This window comes from Apteryx rowi, unplaced genomic scaffold, assembly GCF_003343035.1.
Source record: "Apteryx rowi isolate R43461 unplaced genomic scaffold, aptRow1 scaffold_1001, whole genome shotgun sequence".
NCBI lineage: Eukaryota > Metazoa > Chordata > Aves > Apterygiformes > Apterygidae > Apteryx > Apteryx rowi.
This window is the reverse complement of record NW_020447200.1, coordinates 14,772-32,420: the sequence shown is the minus strand read 5'-3', so window position 1 is coordinate 32,420 and position 17,649 is coordinate 14,772. Positions and strand designations below refer to the sequence as shown.

At 42.6% G+C, this 17,649-nt stretch overlaps 1 protein-coding gene across 4 annotated transcripts in view; it reads right to left on the bottom strand.

The window, feature by feature from the left end:
• The window catches only part of LOC112964825 (ankyrin repeat and BTB/POZ domain-containing protein BTBD11), a 43,125-nt gene that overhangs the window by 12,323 nt on the left and 13,153 nt on the right, over nt 1–17,649 (bottom strand). For 2 of the 4 annotated variants that reach the window (XM_026063385.1, XM_026063401.1), the window contains 5 exons: nt 9,482–9,587; nt 8,515–8,617; nt 6,641–6,722; nt 5,545–5,613; nt 2,298–2,411 (listed from right to left, as the gene is read on the bottom strand). In XM_026063385.1, coding sequence (XP_025919170.1) covers nt 2,298–2,411; nt 5,545–5,613; nt 6,641–6,722; nt 8,515–8,617; nt 9,482–9,587 — 474 coding nt within the window. The remainder of the gene's footprint in view (nt 1–2,297; nt 2,412–5,544; nt 5,614–6,640; nt 6,723–8,514; nt 8,618–9,481; nt 9,588–17,649) is intronic. The other 2 variants (XM_026063393.1, XM_026063408.1) reach the window with 2 other exon arrangements.

The window sequence follows — 17,649 nt, the reverse complement described above, 5'->3', positions numbered from 1 at the left end:
AAACACTCCTCTCCTACAGCTTATGCCCCCAAAACAGACAGACAACCTTCCAAATCTGCTCAGTTCATGCTATGCTTCTGCCAATTCATTTCTTCCTCCCAACCATGATGACAAAGACTGCGCACTCTGTGCCTCAAGGCCAACCTGCTCCCCATCTAGAAAAGCAGGTCTCAGCATTGCCCGAGTACCTACAGGCATAGCCGAGTGTGCAAAATACCAGGCACTAGAAATGGTATCTAGAACAGGAGCAAGTTACCCAAGTCCAAAGACACAGTCATCTGCTCCTGACTGACACAGTGATTCCTCGCTTCAGTGCCTGCTCACCTTATTCCCACCCTCACTGCATCTAACATGAGCTTCTTTGACACTTCAGACAGCAACATGGAAAGCCAGACAGTCAGCTGGCAAACTGCGCTTGAACTGCTTCTGAGCTCCCTTGGCTCATGAAGACCATCTGGCTTCCTCTACCACATATCATTATCTCGTATTTAGATAACAGGCAAATGAAGCTACTGTGTGTGACTGGAGCACTCTGAGCAGAATGAAATGTGCTCAAATTAACAACCTGCATATCACACAAACCTGAAGCAAAAAGATGGAGGGTCTTCTCTACTCTGCAGGCAGCATAATAGAGAGATATCTGAACTACATTTAAATGGATTAGTTCAGGTCTTGGAAACCTTCCAACTATGGCAGTATGAAGCTTAACACTGGTCATTTACTGGAAGCAGGGCAAATTAGCCCATGCAGAACTCTAGGGTGACGTGGCTTAACTAATTCCAGGACTCTATACTTCATTCTCAGCTAGCTTAGATATCCTTGCTGTGAACTCCACATGTTAATGCATACATGACCCTGGCCTTTCAAGCCTACCAAGTATACCGTTTCCACTGAACCCAGAGAGATGCAGGGATGGAAGAGTTTCAGGTTGAGGCCCTTACAGATAAATAAGGAGCCACATTTAGTCATGAACTAATCCCAACTAATCCCCCACTAACCAATCCCAGCACTGGCTGCATAGAAGTTCCTCAGACAAGTCTAAAGCTGGGCTCAAGAACGTTCTTCAGTCAGGATGAAAATAAGCGCTACATTTCACAATTTGGAGAAAAGAGGTGTGATCTTAAAACAAAATTATATGTTTTACTTACACATTACGTGTTTTACTTTTAGCAACAATAACATAAACCCCAAAGTTCCCACATGAGCTTAGAAGATAAATCAGGTATTTTTCAAGAAGATTCTAATACTGGTGATTTTTTTTCCCTATTACAATAAATGGACCTGCAGATACATTTAATCTATTATTCATTTTGGAAGTGGAACTTTATGCTGTTTCAAACACTGATTGCATGTGTCTGCACATCAAGGCTTTGCATTACCACTCTCTGAAGGAAATACCTGATGGTGGGAATAAATGTCTGATCAGCAGGGGTTTGGAGCAATCTACAGGATTATTCTGTTCAGTCAAACCTCTGTGTCACACTACAAAATTTTATCTTTCATATAGACCATGTAAGTTATGGAAAGACCATTTAAGGAATACTTAAAAAAAAAATTAATTGCAATTATTTTTGTATCATTTCCATCATGCAAGTGAAAGTCTAACTACATAGCACAAAAGAGAAGGGGACATAATCAATATGGCAAACACCTTCATCAACGACCTAAAATAGGTTTTCTAGATCTAAAAATGCCATGTCCGATGGCTTAGGTCCCCCTCATAAGCTAAGTAAATATTTGATTCCAGTGAGAGGCTGGGAATCTCTCCTCTCCAAAACATAAAATTCTTACTACCATCCTTGCAAGGTTGTGAGACATTGCACTTTGACAATATGACATTTTCATATATTGAAAAGCTGACACTAACATTGAGTATATCACCTCTATAGGCTACAGGCAGAAGGAAACAGGAAACTGTAATTGGAAAATCCCACGTGGAAGGTGAAAGACAGAGGTCTTACTCAGTTAGGTGATTCTTGCTAAATGATTCAGCAGTTTGTGTTGCTGTGATAAGGGGTAGGTCTGCCACATGGTGGTAGACACAAATAGAGTTTGAACCGGTTAGGGAAGGGGATGTGTAGCTGCCAGAGACGCTCTTATACTATGTGATCTAGAGCTGTCACTATACTAGGTACCTACTAGCCATTCAGTCTCAGTAAATGCATGACAAATCCTTGATACACGACAAACCACACCAAGTCTATCACACATCTGTCACTACTTATCATGACCCATGACCACACAGAGTATGAGGACAAACACATACATAACATGCATACATATGTGGTTATTTTTACCTTGGCATGATTATAAATATCCACGCAGTTTTCTGTATTAATGCTTTTTGCACAAATGATCTCACAGTGTCGTTGTAAAGCTTCAAGCTGGAAAAATTTAGCAGCAGAGAGAAGCTAAAAAAAAAAAAAGGAAAAAATAGTCAGAACTGCTGAGCAATACAGTATCAGAGCTTGCTTCTTCACTGTTTCACTATATTTTTTTCCTCAGCCCCTGCTTCAGTTTGAATGAATGTATTGACCCTTGATAAATAGTCAGAATGAGAAGGTTGCTTTGTTGGTTCAACCCCTTGCAGTCCCCTCCACATCAGACTATGGGAAGCTGTGTGTGGAGAGACCACCACTGGCCGGTCGGGTCTCCATGATGACTTTGGGAGGGGGGAAGTGCCAAAAAGAAAGTAGCATCTTGGAGAGTTTTTGGTCACTTTGCAAAAATGACTCTGCATGGAGGGATCTGCAATCACATTCCAGGAAGAAAATGTCTGGGCTCCACTGTTCCCCAAGCTCTGGCTGAAGGAAACACCTGGGTTTGATGTGGAGATGTCAGGAGAAGGGCCAGGACCAATACTACATAGGAATTCAAACCAGATGACAATAACCACCCTGTGTAGCTTAAAAATCTATGGAGGTAATAAACTTCAAACCTATCACCTCAGCAGGTTCAAGGAAATGGAGTCAGATCTCCATATGCTCCTTGCTCTAGCTTGTGAGCAGTGGTAAGGTCATGTCTAGGCCACAGGCACTAAAACACTGTCTGGCTCCACAGGACTCCTCGGGGTGGGCACACAGTGGGATACGATGCAAACGTGTGGACTGGCTTGGTACAAGGTAATGCCTCATAACACTAGCACTAGTGTGATGTATCAGTGGCTGCACTAACATGGCTCTCGTGCTGGCAGGACTCAAGCTGACCTCTCTCTTTGGCACTGCACCCACTTCGTGGGTACACTGCCTGCACTGGCACTACCTTGGGGTCTCTGCACTGCGCTCCACTGTGTGCTCTAGGCACAACCTGAAGCTTGCAGGGTGAAGGTGTGGCTTAAGCTGTGAGTTTTCCAACTGATTTCATTAGTGCCAGGATTTCCCCTATTGCCCCTTTTCTGTTCTTTACAGCTGGGGAAGAGGATTTAATTTTTTTTCTTTTCATGGTAGGTCATCACCTCTGGCTCTGCTCTGGCTTAGAAAGCACACTGGGGTTCTTCATTACTTGACACCTTGCTCTAACCCAGACGTGTCTCTTAGGCCAAGCTGTTGATCTCTCTTTAGGCATTTATATGACCCTTATCATCATGGGCCCTGTGACAAAAAGCCATCCTGTGACTCCCAAAGAGCTCTCATGCTGCTAGGTGGAACAAAACCCTGAAACTGCCGTGACATTATTCTGCCTCTCCTGTGCAGTCTGCTCAAGCTCTGCTTTGATCCCATAAATAAATCAAAATGCTGGAAATCTGCAGTGCTGATGTGATAGCAGCCAGCTGGCCCCAATTATGAATTGCAGCAAAGATTTCTGTGGAGTATTTCTGGTGCTTCTTGTTATCATATTTGTAATAAGGCAAGTTGCTAAATGCAGTTTGGAAAGATAAAGCCAAATCCTATTCCAGCTGCCTCTGTGGCTTAAGCAGTCACGTGCTGGTTTGTAATTACTTTAAACTGTGAGGAAGCGTGGCTAGATCTGTTATCAATAGATCAGTCAATCAGTCATACATTCTAGACTCACAGAAGTTTTGGGATGTCGCAAAAGTAGAGCAGACAGCTGAACTGCAGCACAAGCTTTTTAACAACCTAGGTGATTACATATGCATCTCTCTAAAGCTGTTTTACCATCTAGTTTGACAATCCTTATTTGAGAAAGGGTTAGAAATTCAGGAGCTTCTTTCAAAACTGAGTGAAAGAGAGAATCAGTGACCTGTTTCTATAAAGCTCAGAAGGTCAATGTGGGTAGGTTTAGTTAAAAATCCACAGCCTGCATTGGAGAGGGCTAATTTCAGTCCTGACTAGTTCCATCCTCTGGTTGCCAGCAGGATTGTTACAGATGTCCCTGTACCCACCAGAGCTGATTCTCTGGTCAGTCATATGCCAGAGAAGAGCTGCTGCCAATTTCTGGTTAGCCTTATTTCGGTGAAAGTCAAGCCTCGCATGAATGCCCCAGACAGTAATGTCACAGGAACAGACTAACTAGTGTGAGCAATAATAAAATATCGTGGTGCTGGTGGACTATAATCTGTACACTGGTGATTACCAGCATATAAGTAGCTCTGACTTTAGTATTTACTATCCTGTGTTCCTTTTGCCTGCCATAACTTGATTGTTGTCCACAGGAAACCTCCCTGAATGACTATCAAGAATTTGCTCAAACATGTCTTAGTTTTGTTTATTGGGAGTCATTAGGTTGGTCACTGCTGGTAATGACAGCACACAGTATTTGGAGGAGGATGACTTAACATCCGTACAGGTTATGGATGTGTGGCTACACTGAAGTCAGCTCCAATTGGCTTGGCTTGGCTTTTGCAAATTGGCCCGATAGGACTGTACTTTTTACATCCAGTGATATTCTTGAAAGGAGAAAGAAAGGGGTAAAGAATTCTCTGTATCTCAGGGTGCAGCTTAAGACTTCATTCAGAAAATCAGACAATCATGTGCTTACTTGCCACTGAATTGAACTTTGGCTCCAGTGGGATTGCTCCCATGGCTAAAATTAGCTACCTGCCCCAGAATTCTCCTGAATGATGAACAAAACTGGGTGCTTTTACACCGCTGAGATAGATTTGGACATGTAAGCCTGAGCTGACAGGCCAGGAGTCACAGCATGGCAGAGAGAAGCTGAATGGCCTCCCTGGAGCAGACCACCTCACCTATTAGGCCAAGAGAGAGAGAGGATGGTATGCTATGCTGCCAGGTAACACCAGCTTTTTATTTCCCTAAAAGAGCCTCTCAAAGCATCTAGCTAGATATTTTTATTCCAGATAATTTTTTTTGTTTGATGACCATTATTTTTCTACTCTTTCTTCTGTGACAGTCAACTTCATACTGGCAGAAGTTATAATAATGGACAAACAGCAGGGCTGGAAGGAGACTGAGTATCCTCCTGTGGGACTGCAGACAGCCTGGGCACTTTGGGCACTGAGGGTGAGGTGATGCTGGGTCTTATGGGAGATCTCATGTCTTGCCCAGCAGCCAGGGTGCCCTTGTGCGAATGGTACACAGATCACTTAGCATTGCTCCCACTGCAATTAAAATAAACACCTCTTACCTCCATAATTTCATTATTTTTAATCAGGAGTGACTCTGCACCTCCATAATAAAGATACTGCATAACCAGCTGCAACGAAACAAAGGGAGTGTTTACAAAAAGCAATCCAAGGCATCAAGGGAGCAGGGGTGGTGGTGGTGGGGGTGATGTAAAAATTGCAGGGAACACCCGAGACTCTCCAACACCAGGGTTCTGGAGATAAAAGTGGCCCAAACCTCCTGATTTCAGGATTTATTTGGCTACTCTCTCGCTCTCTGCACAGTTCAATGTTTCCTTCTTGCAGGTACTCTAACTTGTCTTCTCAACCCTCAACAGCCACATTGCCCAGACTTTCTGGTGAGGTCCAGACAGCATACAGGAAGCTGATTAATTCATTCTGAATTTTCCAGGTATTTTTCAATATGATTAGTACATTTTTTCAGGAAAGAATGGCATATATAATGGTTAGTGCCTTATTCCTTCCCTGGCAACAGCACCCATACCTTCACCTAGCTGTGTGTGGGCATGCATGGATGATGAGAAAGAGTAGGGGAGGCTTTGCGCTGTAAGATGAGCCGACTAAGATTTCTCTGTAGTGAGCTTCGAAGCACGCTTAAAAGTTACTGTAGGCAGCTGGGAAATATCTGCAGCTGTAACAGCCAATACATGGAAACTGTCCGAGTGCTGACTCAAATAAAGGGAAGCATATACATGCATATGCTACATATGCAGAAAGAAGGCTCTATATTTTCATGAAAGAAATGTGATTAAACGATATTGCTAAAGACAGGAATGGGCTATGTCTCCTCCAAGCCTGTCCATTAAATACAGAAAGAGCCTATAGGATAAAAAGGTATCAAGTACTTTACACTGAAATGTCCCATGTCTGCACACCCCATGTAAGTGAAATGTATGCTATTATATCTTGCTGGGCACATCACATGTTTGCAATCAATAGCACTGTGCAGTTTAGTGTTTAAAGGGAGATGAAGCCTTTGTTCATGAAACGACTATTCTGAGCAATGTTTATCAAATACAAATGTATTAATTTGGGCAGGGTATATGCAATGTTCTTACTAAATGTTCCATTCAAATTCAATATGAGAACTGACTTTACCTGAAAGATGGGGTACTTCACATAGTTGATCTCAATACAAGTACTATCAGCTGCAGGCTTGCTAGATAGCAATGCTTTAAACCTAAATAGAAATGAGCAAAATTGAAATACCAGCCTGGTTATCTCTGTGAAAAAGTACAGCAAAGTGGAAGGACAGCATCAGCTCTTTCAAAAACAGTACACTAAAATGAATGGATTTGTCACTGAACGACATCAAGATTTAGACACTGACATAAAATAAAGTTCAAATTGAAAGGAAGAAGCCCCTCTTTTAGGAAATTTCAATTCAAAACTTTGGAAAAATACATCTGATATCACAACAGAAAAAAATCTGTCCAGGAAATTCAGATGCTGTAATGTTGTAGGGCATATTATAAAACCAGAATCTTAATGTTTTTTTGCTTGAAGAAAACACAGTCTTATAGGAAGACTTGCAACATTCAAAAACAGTGCACTGTCTCTTTCAAAGAAGATCAATTTGGGCCTATTTGCCTCATACTGCTTTAAAAAAATGGTTTGGAACAAAATATTTAAAAACCTACACTAAGATTTATTAATGCTTTTATGCAGACTCAATACAATTGTGTAGGTACAGGCAGAAGAGAAAACTGGATAGGTTGCTGTTCTCTGATTATCAAAACCTGAAATTCAAACTTGACTTTCAAGATAAAAACACAGCGGAGTTCTTTTAAGTTAATAACTGCTGATTTATGTGAGATTTATATAAATATGTAGCAATCTATGTCTCAAAGCTAGGTATTCCCATTTGATCAGAAGGTGAAAATGGGAAATACACTGTCAAAAACATCTGCCTTTGTATTTCCTCTTTTTGATAATTCATCTGACCTTCTAGAGGTAATGCAAAGCTTAGCTTATCTATCAAGACCAGCACTTGCTGGATGGTAACTTTTTCCATACAGGAACTGCACTTTGTTAATTAAAATATGGATAACAATTGGTTTGTTTTTACTACTGTCAAACTCTACTATGAACACAATTTAATCGGTTTAAAGCTGGAGTTTGGAATGTGCTTGTATGTTTACCAATATGCTCTAAAGCAAAATAGGCACTTCTTAGGCTGAAGGCAGGGTCAAATATTGAAGTTGCTTTATGCAATCTTTTTACTTTGTACAGTGATGGGTTGGCAGCATCTCTATCATTGATTCCCACATTTCTCAGACTATGCTAATTCAATGGCTTGCCCTTGCCACATCTTGAAATAAGCCCTTACGTAGGGCTGGCTAAACTTGTTTAAAAGCACATCCTGAATGATAAAGCTGTGTACAGACTAGATTTGTGAGCAGTGAAGGAAAGGATTTTTCTTTAAGGCTGGGCTGAGCTGGGTGACCTGGATTCTAGCCTTCTGAGCACAGGGAACAGACCACAGGTACTGCCTTTGGATACAGCGTGCCATGCTTTGTAGATGCTTAATTTTATTTTTTAAAGTGTAAAATGCTGTCAATGAATTGTGTGATAGTAACTTGTTTATCCTGGAGATAGCCTATACTGATGCAAGGCAGGATTTAGTGGCTCACAAGATAAATAATTGTTAAGAATCAATGACTCCTTTACAATTAAGGGCCGGATGCAGCAATGAGCTCCATGCAAGCGTGCCTTGGTGAAATGAAGTCATACGCATGGCCATAAGCACAGAACATTTACAAGGTGGGAGCCCAGTGACAGGAGTGCTAAAACGTCCTGCAAATCAAGCAGAAACAAGCTGTTGACATTTTCTGGTTAGGAGAAACTTGAAGATTGAATCTGTTAGCACCATTAGTCCTCAAAGAATTGAGGCAACAAAATGGCAAAAAACCCACCAAAATACAAAATCAAATTCTATTTTTGTTAAAAACAGAAATGTTTCTATATTTTACCTTGGTGACGCGGTAAATAGCAACACTCTATGTGCATAAAATGGTCTTCCTTCCACCAGAAATGTAACATCTGACATCTCTTTGTTGTTAAGAAAATGCGGATCTAGAATCACAAAATGAAAAATAAAAATCAAACAAATAACTTTGGTTTGGAAGAGGTCATGAACGTACAGAATATTTTCCTGTTCTGACCAAAAAAAAAATACAATAGTGTAAAAGGATATTGTTTTTAATGAGTAAAGCCCATAAAGTTATTTTAGACAGTCTGAGACAGAAGATACACAGACAGCCAAATGCAATTCAGACAAAGGAAATACAAAGCTTTGAAATCCACGTTGACCTTTTGCTACGAGGACAGCCATCCCTCCCGTATAGCTCAGATCCGGTGGAGAGCTGGCACTGCCTCCTAGCTCTGTTACCCAAAGATAACTGCATCTAAATGGACACACGAGGGCCCTATTCTCATGGACTTTATTTCACCCAATTACGCCATGCAGGGAAGACTTTGTTTGAAAGAGAAAAGGGGCCAGGAGACTCACTCACATCTTCTCTAGATCACATTAAAACAACTCAGGCTCTGTCAGCATGGCTGGGAGGGCTCTGCCTTTGTGGTGAGAGAAGATCTCCCGACCTGTAAGTGCCAGCCATAGCCAGGCATGGTGGTTTCAGACATGGACAGATGTTTGGCTTTAGGCCCTGGGCTCAGATCCCAGCCTAATTAGCAACACAGACAAATCTTTGCAGAGTTATGGCCCCGTTCTAATGCACCTGATGATCCATCAGTGGGAGTTGTGGGTCAGGTGAAGTTCAGAGCCCTTCATTTTTCTAGTTCTGCCATTCAAATTCACATTTTCTCTGACTTGTGCCCTCCCAAAGCACCCAGTCTGCAGTGCAGAGTTCCCATTGCTCTCTGTAAAGAACCAAAGAATAACTTTAGGTCATGGCCTATAATGCACCTGATGCTTACCTAAGCGAGAAGTCTGTTTGCGCTTAATTTCAACAAGCTTTGGAATAGGGTAGGGTCCATAGCAATGAGTGAAAATGACAGACAGCTGCTGACTTATCACTTCATTCTAAACAAAAGAAACCAAATATACACAATATAAGGTTGAGTATTCAAAGGGACATGTTACAGCGTTCTCAAGAGTTGCCTATTTTGAAGCTGAAAAATGTCATCATTGAAGCTTTATTAAAAATCAGCACTTAGAATTATCAGTATTGGGTTATAAACTACAATTCTTATTTACTAGTTTGTTATGTCCCCTGTAGGAATTGACTGAAATGAAAAGTCCTCTTCTTGGATTGAAGTCTTCTTCCCGTGCTAAACTCCACAGCCCCTGAGCCCTCCAGTAAATGAAGCTCCTTTACAATAGCAATTTCATTTCACTTGCAAACTTACTTTACTGTAAAAGGACATTTTGTTGCTTTTTAAAAAATGATCATTGGTCACATTTTAGGAAACCAGGGCTACAAAACAGATATAGCTGCACTGCCTGCATATATTTCTAACCAGAATACTCTCACAAACAGTCCCCACTTTATACAGTGACACGAGGCCTCACAGCTTCTCACAGATTCTCTTCATATAATCCCAAGTATTTCATTAATGTGATCTTACATCCTTGGCACTGGCCTTGGCACTACTTTTCTGAGGAAGCCACCAGAATCTCACCAAATCTGGGGCTGCTCCCTGGCCCTACCCATTTCTACCCAGACTCTGGGGGCAAGGCATTCGCAGGACATTTTCCTAAGTGCCTGAGCAACTTAAGTATTTGTAAGCCTGAACTGCAATGATAGTGAAAGGGATTTAGCACTTAACTACCTAAGTCACATCTAAAAGCAGGATTTAAAAGCTTTTGCAAATTTTATCCCACCCTTTGCTGGTAACTGGAGCAGGTCTACTGAAGTCAAGGGTGCCATAAGGCTAATTCATGAGAACAAGCATCTTGCCTTTTAACTACTCTGTTGGTTGGCAATTCCTTTCGATGCTAGGGAACTGTGAAAAGATAAGGCACTTGGATATGAGGGGGACCAGGGCCAGGGAAATAAGCAGGTAAGGGAGAAAAATAAACTTCATATGAAAAATCAAAAAGTTTAGATGTTCAGCTAAAAATATCTCCAGGCTTATGAAGCAGAAATTGAAGCTTTCCTTTATCTGAGCACATTTCAACTCAGCTCTAAAAGTAGAGATCCCTTAAATTCCCCCAAAAATGGGGAGGAGTGGCAGAGATGCTGTAATGACTCATGTATGGCATCTAATTAGATGGGGTGGGAAAAGGGTAGAGCTGTGCCCTCATATGCAGCGAGTGCTGATGTCAATGGAAATTACACACGCTCACCTCCAGGCAGAAGTTGGCTCCTCTCACTACGTCAGACATAATACTAAGAGAAACCTGCTAGCACTGCTCCAATTTACTGCTGAGTAATACCCAATGAGCCGACACACTGGTGTCCCCGAGCGGGGAGCCAGGGTACCAGCCCCTCAGACAGGGGCCTGCCACTGCCACTCCGCTTAAAGACAAGGAGGACATTCTGCATGGGCAGCATCTTTTTGTTTAGTGTTTTTCATACGGAGCTTCTCAAAACACAGAGAGAGTGAATCATTAGGCTAAGTGAAAAGGAAGATTTAAGGCCAGATTTAAAGAAGGAAGTGACTCAGTTGCTCAGAGGGCTGAAAAAAGAGCTCTAGACAGACAGGGCAAAGAGAGCAACTGCTCTCTGCTCAAAGGGTTGTGCTGAAGAGAGGCGGCTGACTGAGTCAGCCCGGGAGGAGTGTGCTGGAGGGATACTGATTACTGGCAGGGCAGCTCTGAGCTGCGTTCAGCCATTGCCAAGAAGCCAGTAAATACAACAGAGGATGGGAATAAAACTGCAGATCAGGGCGGAGGGAAGGTTGCAGAGAGGAGACATAAACGGAAGAGCAATACTCGCCTTAAACCAGGGAATAAAAGGAGTTACTGTACTAAAGAAGATAGTTGCTGGCACCTCTCTCTGCCTCTCTAGTCTGTTGCGTGCACAGGTCCTGCCTATGCCACCGTGGTTTTAATGGGCTTGTGAACTCATTAGTCCTAGCCAAAGCCACCTTTTCAAAAACACACATACATAACAATAAAGATAAAGCACCACCTCCTTCCAGTGATGCCCATGTGAACATCCTGATGGGAAATGTGGACATATCCCTCTCCATACCCCTGTAGGAGACCGGGGGTCTCACCCATGTAGCAGACGGGGGTGGCAGCCAAGGCACTGCACACTGTGACGTCCAGATGTACTGAGGCCAGGGGAAAAAAGGCCAATCCCAGTTACATGGGTGGGCAAAGAGGATCCCTGTTTGTAACTCAGACCAGCACAATGAACTGGTTACACGCGCAGACAGTCCCACATGAGCCTGCCAACATCGGTGAGGCACTGCTAGCTCCTGGGATAATTAATGGGGCATGAGCCCTGCAGTGTATGGATGGAAGCCCATTATAAAGCCACCTTGCCACTGACTGTCCACAAACCTGTTGAAAACTCTGGTGTAAATGAAATTTTAATTACCTCAAAATGTGAAACATTCAATGTGAGATACTTAAAAAAACCTCTAAGGTATAGAATAGAGATGGGACAAAGGAAAAAAATACAAAAAAGGAAAGACCTTACTGTTGGTCAAAGAAGCAGAACCATCAAACGAACAGTGACTTTATCCATCACAGAGCCTCAGAGCTCAAACACAGGACATTACTTGTTTGGCAGAGAGGAGGCTGGAGGCCTTTGGCTTACATCGATAAAACTGAATACTCATTATACATGCCTTTGGAAAGCCAAAATCTGCTAAGCTAGAAAGCTAACAGGAGGATAAGTATGTGCTCATTTAGAGTCATAGCTAGCAAACAACAGCAAGGTTTCTACCAAAGACATGGAGAGGGGAGTGGTGAGATATTACCACAGAGCAACTTAACTTCCCACACAAACACACACAGAGCCAAGTCTTTAAGGGCTGTGGCCCTGAATCTGCTCCCTGAAGTCTGCTGCTTTTACCAATAAACCAGGCAGGAAGCAGCAGCAAAGAAGAGAGATGAAAGGGAGTCATTGTCAAAGGTACAAGTCTGTGACTGGATTGCTGGGGAAAAAAATTGCTTTTTCAGAATCCAACTCCTGCTCTTGGAGCAGGTTGAGCTGGGCTACCTGTCAAGCAGCTGGGAAGAAATTACAGGAGTCCATGAAGAGAATCTGGTGCATCAAAGTTGCTATAATGGAGAAAATGTATCTACCCTATTCAGTCTTCCCTTTTGCACAGTGTCCTCACCAGAAAGCTGAGAGACCACCTTGGTTACCACGTCCATCCTGCTGAGGCACTGAGTGGGGCAACTCTTCCCTATTTCTCCTATCATCCTACCAGCTGATTGTAAAAGAACAGCTGTAAAAGCTTTCAGCAGTAGTTGTGGGTGGTGATATTAACACTGGAGGGGCAAACCGAAGTTTGTTTTTTTGCTGCAGTTTGATGTTGGAAAACATTTTGCCAGGATGTGTGATGCTGAGATCTGGACTGAGGCCAGCTTCCTTTCAGACATGGGTGTTCATTCTCAGTCAAAGAGAGCTGATGTGCATCTTCTGTTGTAGGAGGGAGAATATAGCTTGGCATTGGATATTATAAAGCTATTTACCTTTCTATGGGGTAATTACAGATAGGCAAGAGGGAGCAGGGAACAACAGTGAATCTTCTTAGGGAGATGGTGCTTCCAGCAAAGAGCTGGTTTGTGAGCAAGCAACTTTGCTTTGTAGATACAGGCAGTCTCCTGACTTAAAAGCATTCTTCAGAAGAGACCTAAAGGAATCCCCCATACTTGGTGAGTGCACTTGAACTGTGAGGGGAATTCATGAATTCTTTTGAAGCAAAGCTGAAGGTTTTCAAGTTGCCTCAGCAGAGACGTCTAGTAGATTGATTTGAGAAGAGATGAAGAACCAGATGGGGGGGCATTCATTTTTTCCTGAATGCCCTTCTGATGAAGGTCTGCAGCAGAACACAGAAGAGGCTCCTCCAGACTTTGCCTCATACTCTGGAAAAGCTTGCTCCATTTTAGCTTACCCGATTCAAACCATTCTAGCCATTCTGTGGCACAGTCCTGTGATGCACTGGACACAGTGGGAAACACCGAGCCAGTTTTCTCCAGTACCTAATAAAGGTATGTGTCATCTTGGACACCTATGCTCCAAATTCTTAAGGGGAATTAAGGATTAAGCAGTTTGGCTGCTGTTTTGCTCTTCTCTGACTTTCCAGTCTTCTAAGATCTTGGCCACACTTGCTTCTGCTGCCTCCTCTTCATAGGCTCCCCCATTCCCACACTGCTTCTCCCTGGACTGCTCGAAACCCAGTGCTTTGGCCTCCTGACTGGCCTAGAGCCATCCCGCTGCCTCTCTGCACTCCTTGAAACCCAGTGATTTGGCCTCCTGACCAGCCTACAGCCATCCTGCTACCTCCACACATTTGCCCTCAACTATGGTAACAATTTAGGTTTCTTTTCTTTGCCTTTGAAACTCCACACAATACTTTATTTTTCTCTTGCACTTATGTCACCCTCCCCAGTTCAACTCCATTAATGCCAATTTAACCAGTCCCTTTGTTTCTGTTTCACACAGCTTAAGTGTGCCAGGCCCTCAAATTCCTCTACCACAAAGCCCCAAAATCAGCAACTCACAGCATTAAACAGAAAAATAACATGTTAAGTTAACCATTCTTCTGGGCTCCATGTCTGCCTGTTACTACACATATCCACCCTGTGCAGAGACACCAGCAGGGGTGCTGGCAGAGGTATCTTTTCTTCCCCCAGTCCTGCAGATGCTGGGAGATGACCTAGCTCTCCGTTAAATATAGAGCAGCAGAAGAGCTGTTCTCAATCACATACTCTGCACATGATCCCCAGTGCTGTTCCAGCAGTGGCAGATTCTCAGGATACCCAACTCTGTTGAGGACTGGTCCACAAACTTCCTTCCATGACATGCAGAGATGCCCTTGAATTTTTCCTCTATTTATGCTCCCCTCTTCCCAGGAAGAGCCAACGAAGTTAAGTAATAGAGAGGGCTTTTCGCAGACTGCCCTGGCTTGAGCCCCCGAACTCTGCTAGGAGACTTTCCCTGCCATCTCTCTGAATCTTTTTCATCCTTCCCTAGGTGTTTTTGCTATGGTCCTCTAGCATAACTCACTTTTGCCAGCTGCATCAAAACTGTTTAAATGCCACTTTAGAGGGTCGCTCCTAGATGATTAAGCAGCATACCCATAATTAATATTAGTCAACAGTTGTAAAGGTAGGGAAGCCCCAGAGGTTGGAGATACAGTTAGAGGCATTGAACTGCATAACAAAATAGGTTTTGTTAGTGCTGGGCTCAAGTCCTTCCACTGGAAATACAAACGGAATGGAATTAATCACAGGTAAGGCACAAATGGACCCTTCAGTTAGTTTCTGGGAAAGCTGCCAAGCTTTCCTTTCAAAAGGCTCTTTATACCACAGCTGTGCATTGTATGTAAAAAGCTCAGATCCCCGGGCACAGTCTAATCCCTGGGTGAGAGCCCAGAAAAGGGCAGGTGTCACATCCATGGCATTTATTTATTGTAAATGAAGAAACGGCTTCTGCCTCTGGCAGGGAAACATTTTAGAAGGCAGATAGAGGGTAGAAAAAATCAAACCTGTGTTAGTCTGAAGCGGAATCTGTGTTACAAAAACACAATGCAGGGTTAATAGCCTGTTATTAACATGCCACTCGGTACCTGGCATTCCCATCTCACATGGAGAATGCATGACGTACATGTGTGGATAACTTGCCTCCTGGTTACTCTGAACTGTTTAGACACAGAAGTACTACAAATGACAACAGACAATGTTACAGATCACTACAATTACTTGAGTGCAGTGAAACCTGCTTTAAGAAATCACTCAAAGTTCCAGCCAAAAGATCAATCACCTACTACAGGATGGGCATTAGCTGACACTCAGACAGATGGTATTAGCCATTCCATGGAATCTGTAAGCAGGCACTTTAGGACCGTGGATGTCTTCAGGGTTATTTTTAGTGCAGGTTTTGCTGTGTCTGCCTCCTCTATGGAAAGCCCATATTTTTTTTCACTTAAAGTATTTCAGTCATTGGCCAAAATATTCCATTTTCAAGTGTTCATTTTTTCAAGAAAAGTAAAATATTATAGGGAGAGCAAATATTCTAATGAAACTTGTCATTATATTAAAACCTCAATTCTCTGTTGAAAAGCAGTTTAACAAGAAAGTAAAATTTCACCCAGGCATAGAGTGTTTCCTGATCTGTTTGCAGGCAACAGAAAAAACATACAACACTCTACTAAGAGAAGGCTTTACCCTAGGAGCTCAGGAAGACCCAGCGCCTGCCTATAAGCCATACTGGATTCACATCTCCCCTCTAACCTAACCCCTTCCTGTAGAACAGGATAGTCTGACTTCATAGAGGAAAACAGAGCTTCATTCAAACCCATCTTAACAAATATTCATTTCAGCCCATCATGATGCAAAGGACAAAAAGAGGAATTTTCCAGCTCCTTCGTCCTCCAACATAATTTCCTGGGTAATTTGTGGCCTAGGGGGAAAACTGATGCTTGCCAACCCCCATGTCTGGAATTTGTAGAACGGAAGTATGAATTGTGTCTGTTGACATACTCTGAGGAACCTCTTCAGACATTTGCTTTAGAGGAATTAAATCCAGAAAGACCATATCAATAAATAAACAGGACACCCATCACAAGCTTCAGCCTCTGAATATTTTTCTGCAACAGAGCAGGCAGGTGTTTCAGGCTGTCCTCTTGCTTTTTGCTTCTTGGAGACATGTGAAAATTGTTTTTTCAATAGTTAATTTTCTGTGACAGAGGCTATATATTGCTATTTCTGAAAGGATATATTTTAAAACATGATTTTCTTTACTTTCTAAGAAATTTTGGATTTCAGGCGGCTAAAACACTGTTGAAACAGTACTTTAGCTCTTAAATTATACAGGCCAGGTTTCTGAAGATACCTACATGCCTGAATTCTTCTAGAATTTGTAAAACTGCTTATTGTTTTGAATTGTTATTTGTTCTAAATAGCTGTCAACATTGGACTGATGGCTATTATTCAAACAGGTCCAAACAGTTCAACTTTTCAAAAGAGTCCATGCGCTCCTGCAGATTTCTTCAGCTGCTTTTAGATGCATTTGTAGAGTTTGTGAAACTCTGCAGGAATTCTGAGGAAACATCTTTGCAAAGTAGTTTCCTGCATCTTTCAACAATCTGTACTGTACAGTATAATCAACACCTCATTAATGGGCTAAATCTTAAAATAAACTACCAATGGGAAGGGTGAAGAGAAAGCTGCAGAACACTGCTGAGTAGGGGGGGATGAAGGACCTCCCAAAGCTTTTCAAATTGCTAGTATATTATACTAGCAGGAATACTCATAGTCTGGAGCCAATGTTTCCCAGTGCAAAGAACCTCCAACATTGCGTCCAGTGGAGCTTCAGGACAACACGTTAAGCACATGCACTTAGGCACACCTGGACTAACACATGCCCTTCAGCAATATATTCCCACAAAGGATCCAAAGTAATGGCAAATAGTAGTTCCATGTCAATACAATGGGGCGAAAGGGAAAAAGTTGTGAGAGATATTACTGGGAGTTAAAAGGTTTTTTTCCTCCAAAAACTAGGCCAAAACCAGTTATGTTCTAAATTGCTGCATGCAGAAAAAGCAGTGGATGAAACTGGCTCATAACAGCACTGCCGGCAATAGTGCTGGCTGGTCTCCATGGAAATGGGTGATCTTACTGAGCTCACACTGAGGTCCAGAGTGGAAATCTAAATCCAGCCTCCTCCAAAGGCCAGAGCAGCTTAACATCTAGGGTTGTGGTTTTGAGTCTTTCTCTTTTCAGCTTGTGGAAATGTCAAGGTCAGACTGGGACAGCTCCAAGATTTCTGTAAACAGGGAACAAAGATGCATCACTCACATTCAGCATGTTATTTTTCAAGATAACCTCTTTGCAAAAATGGAAGAGCACATATGTGTCTATATGAGCTCATGACAGCCACGGCTCCCTCCAGCCAGAGCTGCCGCTGTCCTCCCAGCCTGCAGCACGGTGGCCTGCCGGCATGGTCTGTACAGGTGTA